The 12,134-nt window shown below is 43.5% G+C and overlaps 1 protein-coding gene across 4 annotated transcripts in view; it reads left to right on the top strand.

The window, feature by feature from the left end:
* Positions 1–12,134, top strand: part of NTRK3 (neurotrophic receptor tyrosine kinase 3) — a 402,524-nt gene that overhangs the window by 365,072 nt on the left and 25,318 nt on the right. Inside the window, exon 16 of one of the 4 annotated variants that reach the window (XM_033189111.1) lies at positions 4,843–4,917. The exons of the other annotated variants lie outside the window; for them this stretch is intronic. Coding sequence (XP_033045002.1) covers positions 4,843–4,917 — 75 coding nt within the window. The remainder of the gene's footprint in view (positions 1–4,842; positions 4,918–12,134) is intronic. 4 annotated transcript variants of the gene reach the window in all.

Below are 12,134 nucleotides of genomic sequence, written 5' to 3' on the forward strand. Positions count from 1 at the left end.
CCATGAAAGTAGAAAAGAGGATTGGTGGCACTTGTGTCCTCTTCTGACACATGTCTTCCTGAGCAGTGCTCTAAATTCAGGGATTCCGCTGGACCCTGTTAGGCATGCTCTAACCTTGAATTCACACAAGTGGAGGGATTCTAATGTGACATAGGTTTTGAGTGCACCTGTGTTGAAGGATCGTATTCAGAGAAAGGGGTTTGCCAAGTGGATCTGCATTACTGGGGCTAATTTACCCATCACATTAATGAGACTAGCATCCCCAAATTCTGAATTATCTTCTACTGGCCTTTCCCTCACATTTCAACTAAATAGCTGGGTTTTTTCTTCTTTTCTTACAACTTGTGTACAGTAAAAGTGCCTTGTTTCTGGGTAGATTTGATTCCCTATTACACACTGCCAAGGTGTTTGGTAGTCTAGATGCAGCTTTCCCTGCCAGCTCTATGCCATCATCTCTGAGCCAACTTTTATCATGTACCAGCAGGATCTTGAAACATATATGTTTTTTACTTTTTGGAAAGTCGAACAGCCCAAGACTAGGGTTTGCTGTTAGAGTTCTGCTCCCAAGCAGACGTTGATTCAATTATCAACATTCTTTCGATATGGTCAATGTGTTTTTATTACTCCACCCAACTGTTTTATAAGAAATTTGGGCAAGCATCTACATTGGCAATCTTGTGAAATCCTGACTAGAAATGAAGTTGGAGGTCATCTTTCAAACCCACTTATTTGATAGATGAATACATTGCTTGCCAGCCAGAGAGAGAGAGAGAGTGAGCAGATGTTCCTCAAGATCACGCATCTGGTTAGTGGTAGAGTGAAGACAAGGACATTGGTCTCCCTTCTTGTGAATTCAGTGCTCCTCTCTAATCACCATCAAAGTGCTATGAGGTCAACAGGCTGGTATGATTCCCCCTCTTTACAGACAAGTAAATTAAAGCTCAGAGAGATTAGTGATCATTCCCCAGACTGTACAATAAATGAGGGGTGGAATTGGGTTTGTTGTTCTGGTTAAGTTAGGTTTTTCAAGGGATGAGAGTTTACTTGTGAATAGAATGTTTAAAGAGCACACCAGTAAAGCGCAGTCTCCATGAGGTTAAGTAGAAGTGTGAGCTTGTAATAATTGAGCTTCATGATTTATTTTTCTAATAAGGCTTTGTGGCAAGGCCATTCAAGGCAAAGGAGGAAAACAGGGTGACCCAAGCCTAGTCAACACAGCAAGCAAAGATACTTTAATTTAGATACTTTGGGCTCTCCAGTATAATCTTAAAGCAAGCAGTAGCAATGTGATTTGAGGCGATTGTTGTCTGTAAAAGGTAACACAGATTCAGTGAAACTGAAGGACGAGGAAGGAATATTAGAAGCAATGGAGGTGGTGCTCAGAGTTGAGAAGTATTGTCCTATTGCCTTGAAATGTGTTGCAAGAAGTAATTGTTTTAATGTTTGTTGTGAAAATGTATTCTCAAGAACTTTGGTTGACACATATTCACTCACAGTAGCTTAGAAGTTCTTTAAGGGAAGTATTCATGCCTTATTTCACCAATTATATAACCCTTGTACCTAGGACTGTACATGATATATGGTAGACATTTCATAAATGTTTATTAAATGACATAAACAAGGAGACAGGTGTTCTTCTCAGTGAATGACTGACCTGGAAAGATGCTCAAGGACCCTAATTTGGAACAATCAGAGATCACAAAGCCAGATTTCAGTACAGAGATGTATGGAGGGGTTGTCCTCCATTATTTTGGTGCAATGAGTGGACTCTACATGTTCCTTACCCACAGGGGTGGCAAGATTGGAAAACTCTAGAGATAGTTTACACTCAAGGGTGGTGAAGCATGGTGCTGCAGGAAGTTACTCTTACTGTGTGAAAATGGAACAGACCATCCTACAAGATAGTGGGTTCTCCATTCCCAGTGGGTTTCTAGAAAATACATAGAACCACATTATACAGATGCCTGTGCTAGACATGAGGTTTCAGTAGATGATCTCAAAGTTTTGCTTTTCTCTAATTCTGAGATCCTAAAAGCCAACTCTACAACAGAGATTGCTTAGATAAGGGCAAAGTGGTAGAGCAATTTAAGGACTCATAATTATACATGTGACAGGAACTGTGTCAAGTATATATTTTCATGATGCTATGAAATATTAGACCAAATTCACCCTCTGCATATCTACACATTCATAGCCTGAATCCTTTCCCACTTCACTCACACCTCAATACCTGTCACCTGCCCTGTCTCTTGTCTCTCCCTGTGTGTTTATCTTGCTCTGAAGGCTTTCTTGAGGCATTTCTCCCTCTTTTCAACTCTAAAAATCCACAATCCATCCTACATTAAAGAAAAATCTTCATTTGACCTTCCTATCCCTTCTAACTTTGTCTGCCTGAGTACTGAAATAAGTACTTTTCATCTTCTGTCTTAATTTTTTGGGCTTCTGGTCTTACCACTGAATTGAATATGCAGTTTTGGGGTCACTAATTATCTCTCACAACCAAATTTAAATTTCTTACTTCAAGTCTAACCCTTCCTGAACTACTGTTGAATGACATGAGTAATAATTTCCCCTTTCCCCCGCACCCCCTGCAACTGCCAATGCTGCATAGTATTCTTGTTGAATGCCTCAGTAATGCTTTGTTCCACAAGTTATAACCATGCCTGGTCATTCTTTCCCTGTTCCATTGGTTTCTCTCCTTCCTCTCATTTTAAGTTTGGGTGCTGCTATTTTAGACATCTGCTTTGCAAACCTCATGCACTCACATGGTTATAACCCCTTTTTACTTTTACACAGAATCTGTTTGAAATTTACATTTGCAGCCTCCACTTCTTCTCTCTTTGATTGCTTAATCTGTAAGCCTCCCCTGGAGAGTTCACTGGAGATTGAAGCACGGCATGTTTTAAATAAAACTCACCATGGCCTCCTCCTGCTTCTTTGAGTGCTAGCACCTCAGCAACCATTAACATCCGTGAAAATCTCTTGGGAGCTTCCCAAAGGGGAGTCATTTCTGAACCTGTCTCTTTATCACCAGCCTGCTGTGTCTTTCCTTATAGCACCTCAGTGCCACTTTTTCTTTGCATGTTGGCAGGAGCTGCCCTGGTCCATGCCTGGTCAGTCCAAAACCTGAATCTATGCACACACCTTCAGGCTTGGAGCTCTTCCTCCAGGGCTCCTCAAACTTCCTTATCCCTCCTGTTTCTTTGGAGCCTTGAGTGAGTAAATCTTCATTTCACTAAAATATAAATTTCTTGCCCTGGCCTACTAGGTCCTCAAGCCCCTGCCAGTCTCCTTCCCCACCCTCCGCAAAAAGCCACCCCTTGGCTCCACCCCAGCCAGTCTGTCCCTGGTGACCCAGTGCCAGTTGCTCATTTCCACCTTTGCATGAGGCCCACTGTGTTCATTTGTTCGGGCTGCCATAGCAGTGCTCCACAGACTGAGGACTTCGACAATAGAATCTGATTTGCTCACTGTTCTGGAGGCTATAAGTTCACGATCAAGGTGCCAACAGCGTTCGTTCGTTCTGAGGTCTCGCTCTGTGCCTTGCACATGGCTGCCTAGTCACTGTGTCCCCACGTGGTCACCCATCTGTGTGGTTTGTGTCCTAATCTCTTCTTATAAGGACCCCAGTCCTATTGGATTAGGGCCCACCCTACAGACCCCATTGAACCTTAATTACTTCTTTTAAGGATCTCTCTCCAAATACAGTCATATTCTGAAGAACTTGGGGTTAGGACTTCCCCATAATGAGCATGTGTTGGGGGGCATACAGTTCAGTCCATCACACCTCCTCTTCCCAACTGCCCATCTGTCCTTTCTTTCATCTCTCTTCATTCTTTCTCTCTGTTCATCCCTCCCTGCCATCAGCACCCAGCAATCCCCATTTCATTGTCTTCACTGGATGGTCTTTTCAGCCTCACCCTACGAGTTTGTGCACAGGGATGTGTTGCTTTCATGAATGTGCCTCTCCTCCAGGTCATTCCAGTGCTGCTTCTCTGCCTCTGAATCGATTGAGAGCAGGGACTGTGTCTGTTGTCTCTTGCACACAGTCCTTGACTTGGAAACACTTGAGAAATGCCATTGCTAAGTTACTGTGATTCCCTCCTCCCACATCCCCCTCCTGTTACTTCTCAAGAGGCCTTTCAAAGGAAAGGCCTTGCTTTGGGGCTTTTTTCCTTAGTGGTGATGGAGAACACAAATGCTAACTCCGTGGACAGCAAGGAGGAGGAGGGCTGAGGCTCCACGCTGGTGACATTCAGTGAGCTAACCTTTCCAAATCAGGAAGGAAAGGAGAGGGAATCTGGGTAGCCATAAAAGCAGTGGTGAATTCCGGGATTTTCTGTGGGACACACTAAGAAAAATAATTCTCTCAGAAGCTTTGGAGAAAGTGCTGTTTCTTTGACCTAACGGCTTGAAGATTCTAGATAGAACCCACTTCCTCTCCAAGCAGTAGGTTGGCTGGGAGGCTCCTGCTGGGAGTAGAACCAAGCCCGTGGAGGGAAGCCCATTGTGTCTTGGTGTCCCACAGAGGAAGACAGCTGGGTGTCACGTGCTGGGAGTGGCGTTCTGATGTGCTGGCTGAGCCCCGAGTGTATTGCATTTCTGGGCCGACTCCAGAGTGAGGGTCTTGAAGGTGGGTTGCTGCGGTCTTCTGCTGTCCTCCCTAATGACGCAGGACAAATGTTTGAGGCTGTGCCCAGGAGAGACACGCCATTCAGTTAAAGATCCCCCTGCTTTCCTAATCCTCCCTCCTTTCATCCTCCCATGCTTCCTTCCTCTCCCTTCATCCCTTTTCTTCTCTCTCCCCCTCCGCCCCCGCTCTCTCCCCTCATTCACTGTCAGGAAGGGCCATGCCAGAAGGGCCTGTTCAGCGTGGCGTGGCAGCGGCAGAGGCTAGCAGCAACGGCAGCTTCCACAGTGAGTCTGGATTTGATTTCTGGGACCAGGGGGCTGGGCAAGGCAGTCCACACACAGACTGACAGCTTGCAGGCTTTGGAGAGGCACTTCCATGGGCCGGGGCCTGCTTCCAACCTCTCTTTCCTTGCCTCCCACTGTGGGGCATCATTTAACTTCCATGGAAGTTTCCTGCCAAAGCCATTGATGTGCTTGGGATGTCTCATGGGGAGACAGCATGGTTGGGGGTGGCGGGCCATAATCTGCTAAAATTAGATGCACAGCCGGGAGAGCCGCCGGAGTTGACATGGCTGCCAGGGCTTCTGTCCAGACCTGTGCGTGTGGTGGAGGCTGGAGGCTCTGCATGGACGATGGTTTGGCTGCTTTTTTGCATTTCAGGAGGTGTGACCTTGAGTTTTGAGTACACTTTGGGTGCCTACACTCCATAGGAGACTCCTTATAAGGACATAAGAATGCTCTAAGTGCACAGACTAGAGGGTCTAAGAACTGGAGGTCTCCCCGTTGACCTCAGATGAAGCGTGGTCTAACAGACTTGATGCTCAGGATGGTCATTACAGATCCTCCATGACTGAGTCAGATCCCCCAGTGCTTGCAGGGAGGCTTTTGCCCTCTCCATTTTAATTTCTGTGGTAATTTCTGGCAGGGAGATGGACATACTGCAGAGTCAGTCGAAGTTCCATCTGTCTTGCCTTGATCATCAGACTGCGTTGGATGGTTTCCTTCCACTTTTTGCTTGGGGGCTCTTTTCTTCTATTTGGGAAATGGTTCACTTGGGAAAACAAAACCACAGAATTCACCTACTCAGCCTTAAAGATCCAGCCAGACTAAGAAGATACAAGTCCTGCTTGCCATCTTGAGAGGCTTTCCACAGGCCAAAGGCTGCTTCCAAACACTGCCAGGGCGTGCAGTAGTTAAGTGAGTTCTGAAGTGAGAAGCTTCTGATTTCTAATACACAGTATTATCCTGATACTGCAGTCGTATGGGCAGGTGCATGGGAAGGAAGGCTTTTACAATTTCATTCATTTCTCTCATAATTTGGTTAGGGAGGTAAATTAAGCATAGCCTCCCAGGTTCTCTCAGGATCAGTTTTATAGGTTTCTCTTCTTGACACTGCTCCTAATAACAGCATGAAAGTTTAAGATTTTCAGTACTAACAACTGTGTATAGCTAGGGTATATCAGAGCAAACATGCTTGGCAGCCTTATGAGAATTTTGCAAGCAGAACCATTATAGAAGATTAATCAATCTCTTATGCTTTTAGAATATTATAAGTATTTCAGTCACATCAGGTTCAAACTCTTGGTTTTAGGAACTGACAGGTTGTATTAAAATATCAAATCTGTCAAATTTATTAATTAATTTCAACAAATATTTAATATTAATCTACTGTGTGTGCTTGATTGTCTAAAGTTGGACCCTTCTGAGAATGAAAAGGGAAGCTTTTATTAATTAAATAGGAGCTACAGGCATAAATTTAGAACTTTCTTGGTAAATTGGGGCATACAGTCATTTTATCCATGTATCCTGGGTTATTGTTGGTGCCAGTGATACAACTATGAATAAAATAGACAAAAATCACTGCTCTTACTGAGAGAGTTAAAAAAATAAAGATAAAGTCTATTGTAAATTTAAGAGTGATAGGTTCTTAAAAGAGAAGTAAAGCAGAGAGGAGAAAAAGAAGTACTTGGTGGTAGTAATAGTAGTGGTGTTGATGGTGGTAGTTAGTGTTGTGTGTGTGTGCAGTTTAGGTAGGGATGTCAAAGCAATTGAATTGCTTAAAGAATATGATATATTTTTGTTTATTTAGTTTCTCCAAGGAGGGCTTTCATGGCTCAGCTAAACCTTACTGCATGGATGAAATCATATCTGAAAATTCTGAGTCCAGATAAAGAAATACTCACAAACTTCATAATGACAAAAAGCAAAGAAAGAAAACCAGAGGGCTGTGGCATTGGACGGATACCTTGTCTGCTTGATGGTCAGCACAGGTGTCATCTCCCTCTGTCATCACTGAGACGGCATCAGTGGCTGTGGATTCATCTATTTGGGGAGCATCTTTGTAGAAAGTCCCTTCATCTCTGACTTGTGCGGGCCATTCAGAGCATCTTAGGGCCCTTCCTTCTCCCATCTGCCTTTCTGTGGGGTAATGGGAGGGCAATTTACATCTGCTGAATACCTGCTCTAGCCAGGAACTTTGATAGGGGCTTTGAGTAAATTAATTTGTTTAATTTATGCTGTTCTCATGAAGACATTATTATAGTTCCACTTTGGGGATAAGAACACTGATGTTTAAGCTCAGAAATAGAAAATAGTGGAGCCAGGATCTAAATCCAGGTTGAATTATGTCTGAAATTCTGCCTTTATCAGCCTCAGCATCTTTCCACAGATACCAGTTGACAGGAAGTGGAAGTAAGAAAAGGACTCACTGTGTGACGTGAATGTCCCCTGTGTAGGCTGATTTGCATGGCTGGATCAGGAGCAATAGATGTGTTGGGGTGGTTGTCCATGTCTTTGCTGATTGCGCATGAAGGCACAGCAACTACTGCTGCTTTTTTGTGTGTGTTGTCACTGGAAATGGAGATGGGCATGGAAAATTTTGGGGGCATGAGAGTAAATCTTCCTGTGTGGCTTCTCTCCTCGGCTGAGGGGAGGCTTAACTTCAGTGAGTCAGGGTTCCTGGAGCTCACGCATGTTGGAAGGAGGGACCATGCATGGTGTCTGTGTATAGATAATAGAGGTGGGGAGAATGCATGCAGAGTGCTGAGACTGAACAAAGGTTTTTTGACAGGGGTTTGGGCGAAGAGTTGAGTTTGAAGATAATCCTAAATTTCCTGTCTACCTTTGTGAATGGAATCCACAGACTGACTCATCCGGTCTTAGGATGCTATTAGCAAGAAACAGGATGTCTCTGGACCACATCTCAGATATGATGGTTATATTCAACCTCAATATCACTGTGTAACGTTGCATTTATTTGTGGTATACTTTCATATATTTCCCAGAAAAAAAAATAAGTCGCCTGTTGTTTTATGCATAATATGGTAACCTCCTGATAAGGTTGTGTCAAGTAAATCACCATTTAGATACACAAGAGAGACCTGTTACAGCAAAGAATTATTTTGGGATGCCCATAACCCTCTCCAGTTTTCCTTTTGTGATAAAGGAGAAAATTTCTACCTGCGATGCTGTACTTTCCTTGGAGTTTTAGAGCATATTTATCCCAGGGTCTCAATGCATGTCAAGGCAATGTCTCTTAGTTTCACAACATGTGTCATATGGGTAGAGAGAGGCCACTACTCTTGTCATTTGGCAAGGATTTTCTTTTTCATTACATTGTTGCCATCACAGAAATATACTCCAAGCACTGGAATGTCCCTCGCTGTGGTCTTCTAACTCTTGGGTGGGGTTACCTCATCACGTTTTAGTTCTTTACCACTTAGGAACCCTTGTCTAGTTTCCCCCGTCATTTTGATACTTGAGGGCTGAGGAGGAAAGCATCATTCATCTTCCTCCGTAGGATACTCCACTTTCACTTATCTGAGTTCTCCCTCTGATAAAAACAAATAAGCAAGCAAATTAGCTTTTCTTCTAAAATGTTAACTCATCTCAACACAGTTGGCTTCTCTCTTCTTCATCTGTGTGCTCTGTGGAGTCCCAGCTGGGAATCAGGGTAAAGATGAGAAGTGCCTGGTTGTATTTCAAACTGACAAGGATAGTCATTCTTTTTCTGATTACATATGGGCTGCCCTGCCACTCACACATACAAGATATGTCTTAATTCCAGAAGGGCTTAGCTGAAGCTTAAAAGAGTAATACCCATGCCTTAGACATAAGTCTGCAAGGGCACCTGGTCATGAGTGTGCCTCGATCTGGGAATCTGCTTAGAGACTTGGTCATAGATGCATCCTTTACAGCAGCATGCTGGGATTTCTGGGGTGAGATGAACCTAAGAAAAAAGATATCAAGAGATCCCAGAGGCCCATATAAAAAGGCTTATTGTGGCTGGGTGCGGTGGCTCATGCCTATAATCCCAGCACTTTGGGAGGCTGAGGCAGATGGATCATGAGGTCAGGAGATCAAGACCATCTTGTTCAACATGGTGAAACCCTGTCTCTACTAAAATACAAAAAAAAAAAAAAGAAATTAGCCAGGCGTGGTGGCATGTGCCTGTAATCCCAGCTACTTGGGAGGCTGAGGCAGGAGAATCACTTGAACCCCAGAGGCAGAGGTTACAGTGAGCTGAGATGGTGCCACTGCACTCCAGCCTGGCGTCTCAAAAAAAAGACAGAAAGAAAGAAAGAAAGAAAGCTTATTGTAGTTTCATTCTAGCTGGGCATGTCTTGGTCATAGGTCCTTTAAAGCAGCATGCTGGGATATCTCCTCGTCCAAAGAAAGTTGGTATTTCTAAGGAACCTAAGGACAGATACCTGTTTATTTCCATGTCCAGGGTACACAAGGAGAGCATAAGACAAGCTTTTTTCACCTCTCTTGGCATGCGAGTGTTTTCCAGCCATCACTGAGGTTGTGAAGAGGGTCTGGTTGCAGTGAAGATAGCTATAAGCTAGAGAGTATTCTGAAACCCACTAGGGCTTTCCCAAAGTCAAACACCAATGTAGTTTAACAGTTTTCAAATTGTGGAATGTGGTTTCCCCCCTTTTCTTTGCTATCCCAAATCTTGTGATCCAAAATCATTAAGACTGGCCTTTTGGGGAAAACTAATACAGTCCCCTGTGGAAGATGCCTGTGAATGTATATGGTATCACATGTCCTCATTAGTTCAGGGAGTTTGGTTGTCTGTTCTTAGTCCCAGTCCTCTGGGTTCTTAACTGGAGATTTATCCAGAGATAAGAAATCTGCCCATTAAATAGTAACTAATCTTTGAACTCTCAGTTGCCTTAGCATTTTGCTTTCTGATGATCTGAAGAAATATAGTGTCTCAAAGCAGAGCAAGCCCCTAGAACAGGATGATAAGAGGTGCCTGGAATGGAGTGGGGCTCAGGTCCTCAAGGGAAGGGGTTGTGGGAGCTAAAGGGAAGATGATGGAGGAGGGGAGGGAATCTTTCTGATTGTGCCAACCAGGACCACTCACTGAGAATGTTATCCTAGTCTCATGATGGGACTTCTTGGTGTGCATCTTATCTTCAAAGTTGGTCAAGTCCCTTTGCTTCCACAATTCTTTTGGGACAAATGACTCATGAGAAATTCATATGACTATGAGAATTGTGACACCGCCTCCTGTCTGGCGATGATGTGGGTTCTGCTATTTCTGGGCTGGTGCCCACCTCTTTTGAGCCTTAGCTAGTTCCTCTGATTAGTGCTGCCTCCTCTCTTCCTGCCACTTGTGGCTAGCCCTAATGGAAAGTAGATGTCTGAGGCAGCCTCCAGGCAGATGCATCCGGCTGAAGAATCCTGGCACCAGGGCAAATGCAGCCCTCCAAGGAAAGCTTTTAGTTCAGACACCAGTCTCAGAGCCCACATTGTGAACTGTGTCCTGTGAGGCTTTATGGCCAGTGAAGCTCTGACATGTGGGTGCAGGCATGCAGGGTGGGGAAGGAGCAAGAGAGAGTCAGAGTGAAAGGAGGCTTATTGTAGTTTCATCCTAGCTGGGCATGTCAGTTTTTACATGGGCCTCTGGGATCTCTCTGAATCTTTTCTCTTTGGTTCATTTCTAGAAATAGACATTTGATTTCTAGAAATAGAAACTAACTTGAGAGTCGAATTTTCTAGTGTTTTCTCAGGATTTTTTCAGCTGCGACAGAAAACTCTCTACCTTAAGCAAGAAGGCAATGCACTGTCTTTATAATAAAATTTTTGTTTTCCAGGTTTAGGAATTATTTCTAGTGTTGGCTTCATTCTAAGACCTAAGTAACGTCACCATGTAGAGCCTGTTGCTTCTTCTCTCCCTTCTTCCTTCTAATCTCTACTCTGACTTCTTTCTATAATTTCATCATCATTCTCTGCCTCTCTCTTTGTCGGCCCAAGACCATGATCTTAGAGAAAGAGATGTTAATGGGAAAGATTTCCAAACAATCAAGGCTAATGAATTTTGAAAATTATGATGATAAATGTTGCCGCAGTTGAACAGATTATCTGGGACCTAGATGTTCAGTAATGAAGACTTGTCCTCATCAGGGAGGCCTTGCCATCCGGAGCCCAGCTGACGAGGTGAGAAATTATCAGTGCCATTTTTACAAGAGTGAGACTGGACATTATGCAGAGAAAAGCTGCAAGAGAAAGACACAGGAAGCAAAGTCCGTGACTGGTACCTTTTTCCAATCTGTCTATGGAGAAACATAGATATTTTCTGATGTCATCTTTATGAGCGCTCTCTGGGCTGGTGTAGGTTCCCATCTTACTTCATTGAATCTGCTGATTTAGATATTTCTGAATGAACATTCCCCTTCAGCTTTTCTGAGTGTTTTATTAGTGTTTTATATAAATCAAATTCATAGGATTTCTATCACATTACCCAAAATCTGCCACCCTAACCCATCAATTTACATGCCTTAAAACATTTTTACTAATGAGTCTTTTTTCAATTTAGAATGTATAAGAACTTTAACTTGGTGGTGAATAAGAACATTGGTTTTGGAATCAGAATAATTTGGGTATAAGACTTGGATCTTTCTGTCTCAAGCATTTTTGAATAAGATGCTTAACCTCTTCCTCTCCTTTTCCCTTCTTCTCTCCCTCTCTCCCTCCTCTGCACTTTCCTCCTTCCTTTTTTCCTTTCTCAATACAATGCTGGTGACAACAGCAGTTTTCAGAGCCAATGCGTTTTAGGAGGATTGAGTGAAGCAGTGCATTTTAATTCATTTAGCATATATCCTAGCACAGTATAAACATGCAATAAGTTGCTGTTCTGTATCCCTGTTCACTGGGACAAGAACTTAGCCCAACTTGACTCCCAAACTTGGAATGCTGAAAGCATCTCTTTCTACCTCTGTTATGATGGAGAGCAGAGCTTCAGATAAATTAAGATGAGGGCTCTACCCTTGGGGATTACCTACCCCAGCACTCAGCCTGGCTTGACCTTTTGGGGACCCACTAGGTGACCCTGAGAAATATACTTCATCCCAGTTTCATTAGTCTAAAAACAAGAAGTCTACTTGCTCAAATTCCCCTTCTATATTTGTTGGAAACAGGAATGTGTGTAACAGAGGAGGAATGCCTTTGAATAACAACTCTCCAACTGTGATTTCTGGCTTCACATTTAAGAC

Source organism: Trachypithecus francoisi, unplaced genomic scaffold, assembly GCF_009764315.1.
Source record: "Trachypithecus francoisi isolate TF-2019V2 unplaced genomic scaffold, Tfra_2.0 Lachesis_group3, whole genome shotgun sequence".
NCBI classification, from domain to species: Eukaryota; Metazoa; Chordata; class Mammalia; order Primates; family Cercopithecidae; genus Trachypithecus; species Trachypithecus francoisi.